Source organism: Azolla caroliniana, unplaced genomic scaffold, assembly GCF_043228905.1.
Source record: "Azolla caroliniana isolate FFs.n. ecotype wild unplaced genomic scaffold, voAzoCaro1.0.p SCAF_14, whole genome shotgun sequence".
Taxonomy (NCBI): domain Eukaryota; kingdom Viridiplantae; phylum Streptophyta; class Polypodiopsida; order Salviniales; family Salviniaceae; genus Azolla; species Azolla caroliniana.
Genome location: NW_028230449.1, coordinates 10,585,185 through 10,598,660, shown reverse-complemented (window position 1 = coordinate 10,598,660; position 13,476 = coordinate 10,585,185). Strand labels below are relative to the sequence as shown.

General features: G+C 39.8%; 2 protein-coding genes across 2 annotated transcripts; one reads left to right on the top strand and one right to left on the bottom strand.

Annotated features, from left to right (window-relative positions):
* Positions 1-2,695: 2,695 nt before the first annotated feature.
* LOC147855441 (photosystem I reaction center subunit N) lies at positions 2,696-4,284 on the top strand. The gene is made up of 4 exons (XM_087330023.1): positions 2,696-3,005; positions 3,576-3,622; positions 3,936-3,989; positions 4,105-4,284. The coding sequence occupies exons 1-4, from the start codon at positions 2,744-2,746 to the stop codon at positions 4,189-4,191; spliced, it is 450 nt and encodes a 149-aa protein (XP_087186149.1). The 5' UTR covers positions 2,696-2,743; the 3' UTR covers positions 4,192-4,284.
* Positions 4,285-6,002: 1,718 nt separating this feature from the next.
* Positions 6,003-8,588, bottom strand: LOC147855440 (ABC transporter G family member 10-like). The gene is made up of 2 exons (XM_087330463.1): positions 7,547-8,588; positions 6,003-7,106 (listed from the first exon to the last, which is right to left on the bottom strand). The coding sequence occupies exons 1-2, from the start codon at positions 8,531-8,533 to the stop codon at positions 6,057-6,059; spliced, it is 2,037 nt and encodes a 678-aa protein (XP_087186589.1). The 5' UTR covers positions 8,534-8,588; the 3' UTR covers positions 6,003-6,056.
* Between the last annotated feature and the right edge of the window lie 4,888 nt (positions 8,589-13,476).

The window sequence follows — 13,476 nt, the reverse complement described above, 5'->3', positions numbered from 1 at the left end:
TTTATAAATCTATATATAAGCAATCATTTGTTACATCCAATTGATGGGGATGTCCACATTATGAACAAAAAGAATCCTTTCACATTGTGCATCACCACGTAATGTCTTCTATAAGGGACAAAGAAGAGTCTCTTGGTCTCATTCCTAAGGGACATCAGCTTCTTGAAGGTAGCAGAGGCATTCAAAGGCTTCCCTAGGTTGAACGGATGAATGCAAATGCTAAAGGGAGCTTTGACTACAAGACTCACTAGTCAAGTAGGGACGAAGGTTGGTCTTTAGTGATCCAATGGTGTTGAGTGGAGGAGTTATTGCTCAACGAATATAACATTTTGATAAGAGTTCACATCAGCATAAAAGTTTTGGCATCTCGACGATGTCAACTTCTCACCACTTGGGGAAATATTTCATCCCAAGGGTGGCGCTATTTACCCCTTAAGGTGGTATGTGAACAACATGGCATGGAACAACTTCGTGGGATATGTAGAATGAACTCCTTGTACATAAAATAACTTTACACAACTTATTAAGAAGCATGTGAGAGAAAATATTTGTTATATTCTAAAGTACATTAAGTAAAAATCAGCAATTACTAATCCTCTATTTTATACTTAAGGATGAAGGTCTCGATTGTTTTTTACCTTAAACATATAGGTTTTTTGGCCATCAATAGGAAAAAAATTGTTAATGTAGAACCCTAATGGTGTATTTTGTGTTTTGTTGTTGGATTGGTAGTTTACAAAAATCACTCTTCCATTGGGCAGAATATTTCAAAATGTTTTTTTACATGCCATTGATTATCATACAACTAATTTACTAAACAAAAGAGCTATCCTTTAGGTGATGCCGGCACATCTAACCAAGCCACATGTCAGTAACAATCGACAATGGTTCGGTTCGGTTGAAGAGTGTCCAAACCGAACCGTTAAATTTTTTTGAAATCTGAACCAAACCGAGCAGAACCACAAAACCGTTTGAACCATACCGTTAGGTAAAAATTGAAATCCTTAAACCCTTAAACCGCTAAAACTTAGGCCAAAATTTAAACCCTTAAACCGCTTTCAGTTTTCAACTTAGGCCAAAATTCAAAAGTTAAAATTTTTTAAATTTTCATTATTTCAAATTTTAATTTTTCAAAATTTTAAAGATTTTTCCTAGAATGTGAGAATTAGGCTTAAAAATGAAAAGGTTATTTAAAAAAATAAAATAAGAAACCATCAAATTGTTAAACTGTTTAAACCGTGGTTTTTGGAACCATTAAAACCAAAGCAAAGCGAACTGTTCACCCCCCAAAACAAACCGAACTGAAACCGAACAGTTTTTAAAAACTTGATGAACCGAACTGAATCGTTTACACTGTTAAGCTGCGGATTCGCGGTTCGGTTTGGTTCAAACCAAACCATAGCTCATTGGTTACATTTCAGTAGGTGTGCTATTCTATAGATATTCCATTGTAATGTCCCTAGATAATGTGAACGACAAATGTCCATGATGCTCATGACATGCAAAACATGGTGACGACACAAACTCAATAATGGGTAGGGGATAAAAAAACATGGACCAAGGCACAAACAAAATATAGTAGTAGATTATTATGTATGGGGGGGTAGACACAAGCGAATTTCTAGAGATCAAAATCTTTTGTGTTTGGTGATGGCTCTAGAGCACGGATGGTGGATAAAAGGCACGTTATTTAATGGCTCCGAATTTCATCGGGACGACATATGAACCTCAAAATTCTAATAAATATGTATGTACATGAGAGATAAACAGATATGTTTTTAGACCGAAAGTTGTTAAATCAAGAAATCGGAATATGAGGCCCTAGAGTTATAAAAATGGGCAAATTGGAATGAATACATACATACATACATACATACATACATACATACATAGAATGTAATATTTGTGTTTGTGCAAGCATTTCAACTAAGCACAACCTAGTGGTAAGTTGGTGTGCTACTATTATGTGTGTCTTGGGTTCAATTCCCAACTTTCTCATATCTTCTCGTTAGTGTCATGTTCCTTTTTCTTTCTTTCTTTGTTATTAGAAATTAGTTTACTTGAGTGGTAAGTTGTTATGCTACTACTGCCTATGTCATGGCAAATTTTTATGTTAGTGTCATGTTCCTTTTTCTTTCTTTCTTTCTTTCTTTCTTATTAGAAATTAGGTCACCCTAGTGGTAAGTTGTTATGTTAATACTGCCTATGTCATGTTTTCTTCATATTCTCGAATATACGTTTTATGAGTTTTTGAACATTTGATTATAATTTATAATGACATATTTTGATTCAATCTCTATAATTCATACTCATTTTTTTGTAAAGTTCTAAAGTGAGGATGATAGAGATGTATTGATTTGCATCCCAAAAGTATGCATGTGATACAATGCAAATATTGCAACCATACTTATGTTGGTGGTTCACAATGGATTAGAGTCCACTTATTAGGATTGAGAGTGAATCGATATATAATATAGACCCTAGTCAATCCAATCCAACTTTGAGATGATTTACCATACACGTTTGATTGAAATCATTCTCGAATGAGAATGCACGTATGATACGTATGGTTCATTCTATGCATACATACATATTGCAGTAGGTTGTTGGTTCGAATCCTCAATTTCATCATACATACATATTTCGTTATCCTCTTCTCTCCTTCTCCTTCTCCTTCTCCTTCCCATCACGACCAAAGAAACGCCTTCCAAAGTTCCAAAAAAACAAAGCAAGCGACGAGGCCATGCTCTGCAGCAGCTTCATCCCTCCTCCTTCTCCTTCTCCTCACGCCTCTGTCGATCCCCGTCAGAAGAAAGGGGATGTAGTCAGCCATGGTTATCGGGAGCTCCTCCCCATATCTTCGTCGTCGAGCTGTGGAACAAGCAGGAGATCCTACGTCCTAAGGGCCTTGACTGCCGCAATCCCTCTCCTCACCCTGCGCTCTGCCTCCTCCCTCGCCTCGCAACCTGATTTTGAATACCCACCCAAAACGGAGCTCATCCAGAGTAAGGATTCTTTTCCATTCTCTACTGACATATGTATATCTACATGTGTATACATACATGCATAAATGTATTGTCCTCTCATAGTGGTAATAACTATGCGTGCACACATTCGTATGTGTAGAAGTATGCAATGTATGCACATATCTTTGTAACTCTTATGTTTATATTCATATGTTGTATATATTATATGTACATGCATGTTTGTTGGTGATGTGCATATCGCTATGTAAATGTATCTCTAATCCTTATCATGATGTGATGTATGTATATACCTATTATGTGGTCGCTTTAAAAGGCGGCAATGTTATCTCCACTGTTATGTAAATGTATCTCTAATCCTTAGGATGATGTGATGTATGTGTATATCTATTATGTGGTTGCTTTAAAAGGCGGTAATGTTATCTCCACTCCTGCATACTTTGACCTGCTTAAAACAATAAGGGTGAGAGGAATCAGGAGGAGGTTTATATGTATATGGCATTTGCATGTAATGTATATGTATACATATGTGTTCTGGTTCAGCGAAAATCCCGTTCTCAAACAATATCTGATCTTTTTTCTGATATGCAGAGCTTTTGGAAAAATCTCAAGCCAATAAAGCTAAAAATGAACAGGAGGTAAATATTTTAGGGTTTTTCTCAAATTTGTGTGTGCCGATTTGGAAAATTGACTAAACACAGTGTACCACACCCTTACCCTTTTATGTTTACCCTGTAGTCTTGGACCTTAGGAGGTAAGTTATTAGGGTTGTATCTCATCACTCATTTATACTGTAAATTGGATGCTTTCTCAACAATATAATGGCTACGTCATAATTGTCATCAGTGTTGTCAGATAATGATTGTTTCATCACCAGCGTCATATGGTTACTGTAGGTATCATGGTTCATCCCTTTCGTACTCATATCTTGTGCTTAAATTTTTCAAATAGCGGCTCGACAGCTACTATGAGCGGAATTTCAAGGACTACTTCGAGTTTGTAGAGGTACAATTATAGAGATGATTTTTTTATGAGCATTCATGAAATTCATAATAGATATATAAGATTCAGTGAAAAAAAAAAAACATCTTAGAAGTAAGCAAATACTGTGGGCTTACAGGGTACCATTCGGAACAAGAGTGATCTCACAGAGAACGAGAAAGGGATTCTCGCATGGCTAGAGAGGGCCAGAAACAAGAAAAAGTGACTCCAAAAGAAATGACTATATTCCACATTGGAGTAAATGGTAATCCATTGTATCATTTGAAATCTACCATCAAAGCAATGATCATTTATGTTATTGTTTCTAGTAGTGTCTCTATCGAGTAACCAAATTGACTGATTTATTCAAATTGCATGTGATGAATGTAATTGTTACATGGTCTTATCAATTGAGTTTTGGAGATTCGAGCCACAATTAGTTACTTGAGGATATGATGTAGTACCAAGGTTACATTGTCTTATTGATTAAGTTCTGGACTCTGAAGCGAATATTCGCTACTTGAGGATAAGACATAGCTCCAAGGTATACATTGTCTTATCTACTAATAGCTTCTCGAGTGTGTGATAATAGTACAAGGTTACATTGTATTTATCATACACTTCTAGCAACTTCAGCCAATGGTATATATAGTACTTGGAACCTAAGACTGAAAGGATTAAGACCAAGTCCAGCCTTTCTATAATATAAATACATTGACTTTCTATAATTGTCAGGCTTCAATTGGAGAAAAGGGATTTGGTGTGGGCAGGTCAATGTCAATTTCGAGAATGCGTATGGAGAGTATGCTATCTACTTATTCACGTGTGGAAATGTACATACATGTATAAATTATGGTACCTTCATCTCAGGTCCTCTGCTACCTTCAATTACACTCATTATGTCTTTGGTGTTAATCAGAGTGTGGATTCATAAGTAGAAATAATTCTACCTACAAACCGTCTCGTTAATCCTCATTTTGGTTGCACATGAGATTTTATTTTATCAAGATTATGTACTTTTTTTTACTCGTTGTGGCACATATTATGTTGTAGACATTGGAGGATGATTGTTACAATATGCTTATTTATATGTAAGAGTGGTTACATGAAGTAAAAATTATGCATGTTTGGGTGATGATGTAATTTATCTTGGTTCCGATAACACTTGCTCAACCTTGGTGAGTAGGTAGCTCAAGTTTAATATCCAAGTTGAGAGCATCCTCTTGTCATTAGCATACTAGGTAAGCTTATTCAATGTATCTTTCAATTACAGGGGGTACTTTAGGTTTTTCTTTAAACACAATCGAAAGCCTATTTATTCTAGTCAAAATTCATAGTCAAATGTGATTGAACTGAATTGTAATTTCCAGTTATCCCGTGGTTGAGTTTCAACCAAGGAAAGTGTGTCATGATGACAACAGATTGTAAGTTGGGCTCATTATGAAACTTTGGGAGGAAGAGTATATAATTGGGAACGCTTTGATAATGCTGTCCTTCCTGGTTGATATCTCAACTACATTATGTCACATTCATCCATCTAACGAGGGAAGAGATGCCAACTTCATAATCTAGAAGGACTTGTGGTTATTGAGTGGTTAATGTATATGTCATACCTCTTACATGCACCTAAAACTTAGAGGAGGCTTGAGATTGTTGTGGGCCTTTAATAAGTCAGAATTGTTTTGTAATTTATTCCTGAAAGAACATCTAACCCAATTATAAAATGCTGTCTTCTTAAGAGTATAACTAACCACCACATGGTGGAGCCACCCATGAATCATTGGGCTGTAGGAAATGGCCTTATTTATGGTGCAAGTTTTTGCACTGATCTTGGTAGAAGTGACGTCTTTGTACTAATCAAAATTATACATGTGGTATACAAAGGTGTGGATGATAGATTCCACATCTGTTGTAAGAAATTGGTGGTCATATGTATGATGGGAAGAGATTTAAGAGCTAATAAAAAAGACAATTATTTCCAACAATTGAATTTTAGTGAATTACATTACACACTCGAGCCTATAAGACTGAACGTACTTTTTAGGTTTGTAATTAGACAATTTATTAACATTTACATTTTGGGGTAAGTCCCTATGACTTGGTAGTAGCTCTCCACACCTTGAGAAGAAGCATGAAATAACCTAGAAATCTGTAAAAGCAAGCAAAAGAGATCATGACACATACACTTTGCCACTTAGAGGTGTCTTGAAGGCCTAGCTCTGTCAATATGTTCTCTCCTGAGAGACTACAAAAGCTATTAGAACCATAATTCGAGGTAGCGAAGCACCTCGTCTCCCCATTGGAGCTAGATCCAAACTCATTGACAAGGAGAGCATCTAGTGGGTATTTGAAGAGAGAAATGTAGTGCATGAATCTCCAATACGTGGGCATGTTGCTCAACGAAATGAAGTATCCCGAGAAGAGAAAGAAGAAGCCGAAACATGTCGCTATGATGGAGTTCCCCACTATGTAATCTGGTACTAGAGTGACCACAAAGGATAGGAAAGAATTGGCTAGTGTCAATGCAAGCCACAACACGAGGACAAAGAAGCCGAATGCTTCGGGGTCCCTTGTCAAAGGCATAGGGCCTTTCACACCCACTAGCCAATATGCTCCCATGGCATAGAGCATTGCCAACAACAACAAAAACGGTAGAAATACAAACACATTGGCCATGACATAGGAACACACCCGATACGCCCCCCTCCTGCTCTCCATCTCCACTATATCTCTTTCTCGTAGAAAGATGGGCAATGCCTCCATGGTCGACGAGAACAAGAATGTAAGTGTGAAAGCAAAGAACCCGAGTCGGTCTGCCTCGGTGGCCATCCTTGACCCCCCACTTATGTTCATGTAAATTGTCCCTAAGGCCACTCCAGCCCCGAGAGACTGCAACGCACGCTGTGTGAACAACTCTGATGCCCGGAAAATGTTCCTTGCAAATCGTTGAGTTAGGATCACTACCTCTCTAGGGCAACCATTGTTATACTCGAAAGTAAAGAGGCCATGGAAATGCTTGGTGCTTTCAAGGCTCATGGAATTGGTCCAATGTTGGCGCCGATGTTGTTTGGCTCCGTGGTGGGCTGCCATTGATCCTCCTGTGGACTCGGGGGGTTTGTTGGGTGAGAACCTATGATCCACCTATACAAGTTTTAATGAAACAACATTTGAGTGTGTTATAGATAGAAGGCTCTATTGGTAATGGGTTACTTTCTACACTTTATTATATTGCTTCTCTATTTTGTTAAGGATAATACTAAGCATAGATAGCATGCTTGTGAAAATGCTACACCTTCGCCGTAGTCTATTGGATGATCTTAAACATCGCAACCATTATTCCTAGAATGGAATCTTAGCTTGCATTGCTAATCCAATTTTGCACATTGTAAATTCTCAAGTGCAGTAGCTTGTAACTCTTCCCCATCTTAACAATAAACGATTTAAAGGTTTTCCCCAACCAGAGCCATGCATTGCACATGCACATGGGGGAGGAGGAACTTAGCATTTTTAAAATGAAATCTCTTTAGCCTACACACAAAGACCAAAAAGCCATGCATCTCCGGATTCTCCAAAGGACTCACCTGAGAATGCATGTGCATCATCGAGCCGCCTTTTGAGCTCATTATATCTTCGATTGCATACTCGAGTATGTTGACTTGAGGCTCGATGTGATGGCCCCCTTGCGCGAGTTTCCATTGCAATTGCTCCAAGGTTCCGTGGTGCACCACATGGCCCCTAGCCAAGAGAAGGATGGAGCTCATATGCTCCATAATGCGGTAGCTAGGTTGGTGGATGCTCAACACAATGGTCCGGGACCGATTCTTCGCCATTGAATGCAACATCCCGACAATCTTGAGAGCCGCGGCACTGTCTAGGCCCGATGTAGGCTCATCGAGTAAAAGCACAGGAGGGTCATGTATGAGCTCCACACCGATGGACACCCTTCTCCTTTCGCCCCCTGAGAGACCCCCTCTAGTGTCCGTGTCGACATGGACGTTTCCCACACGTCGGTTAGCCACGTGTGATAGCCCGAGCTCGGCCATCAGGGACTCGACCCTCTCCAGCTTCTCGGACAACTTGAATGTGGACGATGGGAGCCGGATGTGGGCACTGAAGAGAAAAGTCTCTTTGACAGTTAGGAGAGGGAAGAGCGCGTCAGATTGTGGGACATATCCGGAGATCCGTCTCAATGTGAACGCGTCGACCACAGGCCTATTGTTAATGAGAATGCTCTTACTTGCCATGGTTGTGATATCTTCATTGTTGGAAATCATGGGTTGGGTGATGATGGCACCAGCTAGGAGGCCTAAGAGTGTGGACTTTCCACACCCACTTGGTCCAGCTATGGCTAGAAGCTCCCCTGATTTGGCCTTAAAGCTCACATTCTTCAGGATTTGCATGGGACCATGATGGTTGGTCTTCATCCTAGGTGATGATGATGGCATAACATTATAGCAAAGATTGACTACCTCAATCTCAAAGGTATGGACCATATCATCTGCAGGACGAGTGCTACTGCATTGATTGATATGACGATGATGAGAGCATGATGATCTTTGAGAAGCCATGAAACATGTAGGAGGTCTAAGGAATGTTTGTATGTTTAACTAAGGTTTTGAGGGAGGTTCAATGGTCTTATTTATATAGATGATGATGATAATGATAATGATGATGAGAGAGAGAGGTGATAGAAAGCATGAAGCTCGTGAATATATGACATGCACACATTCCCAAGGCTTAGTAAGAAAGTGAGATAGAGAGAATGTGTGTGTGTGTGTGTGTGTTTGTCACGGGAGTCTCTCTATGGCTCTCTTTTTGTCACCTTTAAATTATGTAATGTGTCAGGGGAGGCTTTTGTGGATCATATTTCTTTGGAGTTGCACTCACCACCTTTAGGACCATATGTTCAAAGCTTTCTACATCTTTTACCCCCCACTTGGAATTATTTACATTGGGTATATTTATATGTATACATTGAGTATCAAATGTTTAATGTATAATCTATATGTTTGTATGTACGTATTAGGTTGTGCTATGTCGAGTATTAAATGTTTAATGTATCATGTATATATATGCATATACGTATCATGTTGTGATCGTTTGTGAGCTCTATTTTGTATAATGTATACAGTATATGTATATACATATGCGTAATGTGGATGTTATGGTTTCTCCTTTAAATGATAACGTAGTTTATTAAGGAAATTGGTAAATTCACAGTTTTTTCCGTATTTTCACACTTTTTTTTGGCGGATGGAATCTGGCTATTTTTTGGGGGGGATGGAATTTTCCTTTATTAAAGGATTGTTTGGCATGGTAATGTCTAATGTAAACTAGATCCTTTGTCAATAATAATTGTCGATGATGTAATTTTGTAAGTCGTCATCATCATCAACATCGTGAACAACAACAACAATTTTCAACATCCTTATCATCATCATCATCATCATCATCACTACCATCATCAACTTCATCATCACATCAATATTCTATTTGATTGTGAGAATTTTGTAAGGTGGTCTTGTTTATATAATTTCTTTGGCTTCAGCTCATGCAGGATGCCAAATTTTCTATATATCCTCATGTTCACCTTTACTCTTTAACATGACGTGCTTCCTTTCACTAGGTAAGGTGCAATTTCCTAGCTAGCAATGCCAAGGTTTGTATGCATAAGCTCAATAATGTTGTTTTAGGTCGAAATGTAAATAATTATTTCTTGAATAAGTGCTTAAATTCCCTGTGTTTTCTTGTAGTACACAAATTTCCAGCTTTATCATTATAGGCAACATGCCCATACTTGAATTTCGTGCTCAGAGTCTTGACACATTGCACGTGAAGGCACTATAATTTTGAAGGAATGACTGGTTAATGGTATTCACAAAACGAAATGGTCAAATGAAATAAAAAAGTGTGTTATCATATTCAACGGAGAGAGAATTCAAGGTAATTATTCACATGAATGAGAGATAACCCGAAGATTAAATTTGTCATGTGGTAGTTTGTGATAATGCAAGTTTTTTGATGGGTTTTTTCACAGATTGGTGTTGTTTTGAGGAATATAATTAATCCTTCCAAATCATTGAATATCAAAACACATCAATGTGGTTTTAAAACCAAAAGCAATACTAAGCAAAGAAAAGGAAAGTGTATAAACACTCACATTCTTAAATTTGAAAAGCCATTTTGGGCTCTAAGAAATGAAAATAAAAGAAATGCCCAAGATTGAGGGAAATGGAAGAGTCACCCTTGGTGGAGCACCTTGATTGGAATACAAAATTGGTGGGTGTTTAGGGAATTCATGCGGTAGTCGCATCGATAGTTATGCGGGGGTCGGCGGCGTCGGTCCTCCTGTGGACTGTCATCTCGTAGGCGCTGGTTGCTAGGTTGCCGATCGCCTCCGTAATCCTGCCGTTCGGCTTGCCCACCTCTATTATTCGTAGGATGCCAGTTATCGTAGCGTTGTCCGCTTCGATTGACGTATCGATCATTCCGATGGTAATCGTCATCGTGTGGATCCTTGTCGTCCCAATACTGATCGTTGTCTCAGCGTACAGGTTCATTGTAATGAGGGCGCTCCGCATCCCGAAAGCTTTCGTCCCGGTGGAACCGCTCATGTGGCTGCCTGCCGTTGCGCTGAGGTTCGATTCTCCGAACTGGTGCCGTGGGTCGATTCAGGAGGTTATACTCGCATTGATCGACCGTATGTGTCTTAGAGTGGTAGATTGGGGAGTGTGCCCGCATGTTGCAATTGATGGTCGAGTGTCCTGGGTTGAGGCAGATGGTGCACTGAATCGCCTGTCGAAACTCGCACTCATCGTCCCATGGTAGTGCTTGCTGTAAGGAGGTCATGTACATGCTTTCTTCTGTATCCTCCGTCTCCAACTGGAGGACCCGGACGATCACCGTATCGGCCGTCTGGCCCATGAAATCGAGCATGCCCAGAGTCTTTCGCATGGGTCTACGCAAGGCGGCTAGAAAAGTGTCCTTGGCTTCCTCTTGAGTGGGTGCCCACGTTAACTGGGTTCGGAGGTTTTGGAAGTGAATGACGAAATTGGCGATGGATTCCTGGCTAAACTGTCGAATTGAATAAATTTTGCCGATGATTTCGCACTACGGGACACTTCAATGGAACAAGCAAAGGAACGCTATGTGTTGTGTAAAGGCGTCCCTCCTTGCGGGGGAGTCGGCCGAAAAGTCGACTTGAGTGTCGACTGGTCGAAATCGGCCGAAAAGCCGAAAAGAGTCGAATTACTGAAATCAGCCGAAAAACCGAATTACCGAATTTGGTTGAAATTTGGAAAGTAAAAGAATAGTCAGTTACGAAGAACCGAATCGGGGGTTAGCTGATCGAATTCGGTGAGAGAGTCAAATTCGTACTCAGTCGAATAGACACACATATACATATACATATGTCTTCTACATTCAAAGAAGAAAACAACTTAGTATATATATGCTGACAGGCCTGGCAGTGCGCCTGTATGTGGGATAACTCACTAAGAGTGAAATAGTGAGAAAAGGGGAAAACCTACATAGCGTATGTGAGGGTGTGAGATATATATATATGAGAGAAAAACGAGTAGCGTGTGTGTGGTAAATCTGAGAACGACTGGTTTTCTGCATAGTAGTGGCTGTGTAAGAGTATACGTACTCAGAAGCTAAGTAAGAAGAAAAGAAGTGTGAAGCAAAAGAGAAAAAGACAGAGAAGCTTCGGAAGCTTCGGAAGGAATAGTCACCTGCGTGCTAGAGTTTGAAGAGCTTGACTGAAATCGTGGTTTCAGTACATGCTCATACCAAATCAGGTTTCATTGTTCTATGATTGTATTCTGTCATTTCTCATAGTGAAAGCTTTGTTCCGTGGTTTTTCCCTAAATCAGGGTTTTCCACGTAAATTGTGTGTTCTTTCTTATTTCCTGTTTGCGTCTAAGTTCAATTTCTGATTTCGAATCGGAGTGAAACTCTTTCAAACTGGTATCAGAGCATAGGTTCTAGATGGAAGGGAGCGTGAGTGGCTTTCCTGGGATGATTGTCTTGAACTCATAAAACTATTCAGATTGGAAGATCAAAATGGAAGATCTCCTAATAGTAAAAGACTTGTATGAGCCTATAGAAAACAAGGATATACCAAAGGGGGTAATAGATTCGGAGTGGAGAATCCTAAATAGGAAGGCAGTGGCGACCATAAGACAATGTGTAGACATTAGTGTCCTACAACATGTAGCGAGTGACACAAATGCCTTCGAGCTATGGCATAAGCTTTCCGCTCTCTATGAAAGGAAAAATGCCTTAAATAAGACCTTCTTGATGAGGAAGATAGTGAGACTGAAGTATGTAGACGGAGAGAGTATAGTAGAGCACATTAGTGCGTTTATGGGACTAGTGAATCAGTTAGCATCATCAAAGTTCCCATTAGATGATTGTATGCAGGCCACACTATTATTATGTACTCTACCCGATAGTTGGGAAAACCTAATAGTAACACTCAGCACTTCATGTAAAGAAGACAACTTATCCTTACAAGTAGTAAAAACGACTATTCTAAATGAAGAGACAAGAAGAAAGGATAAAAGTGCTTTATCTCAATCGGAGGCTAATGTGACCCAAGAATTTAGTAGAGGTAGAAGAGAACATAGAAGTCTAGAAAATGGGGATAGGTTTAGGTCGAAATCTAGAGGAAGACCTACATGTTTTTATTGTGGGAAGCCTGGCCACTTCCAAAAGAATTGTCGACACCTTAGGAAGGACAAAGGCATGGCTGATGAGATCGAACCTAGAAAAATCTCCGATGATAAAAATACCTCAGTCATCGCAACTAGTGAGGAAGAGATGTTGTTCATATGTGAACAAGCTAGTGTGAATCTTGCAAGTGCTGAGAGCACATGGGTAGTGGATTCCGGTGCATCATTTCACCTAACTCCCAAAAGAGAATGTTTCTCATCCTACACAGCGGGTGACTATGGTCATGTAAAGATGGGAAATGACGGGGAATGCAAGATTGTGGGCATAGGAACTGTGTGCTTGCTAACATCTACAGGCTGCAGGTTAATGTTGAAGGATGTACGTCATGTTCCGGATGTCAGGTTGAACTTGATATCGGCTGGACGGCTAGACGATGAAGGGTACAGCGGTGGCTTCCAAAATGGTTCATGGAAGTTCTGTAAAGGGAGCCTGATCGTGGCTCGAGCCCAAAAACAGAACACACTATATGTAATGCATGGGAAGTTGTGTCGAGAGGAAGCAAATGTAGTGGCTGGCTCAGATGGTGAGTTGTGGCATAAAAGGCTCGGACATATGAGTGAAAGGGGAATGCATATCCTTGCGGAAAAGGATTTCCTACCAGAGGTGAAAGGAGTGCATTTGGAAAAGTGTGTGGATTGCCTGGCTGGAAAACAAAATAGAACAGCGTTTCACTCTAGGCCTCCAATGAGGAGAGAGCATGCCTTAGAGTTGGTTCACACCGATGTATGTTATGTTGATGCCCCATCTCATCGTGGAGGACAATACTTTGTCACAT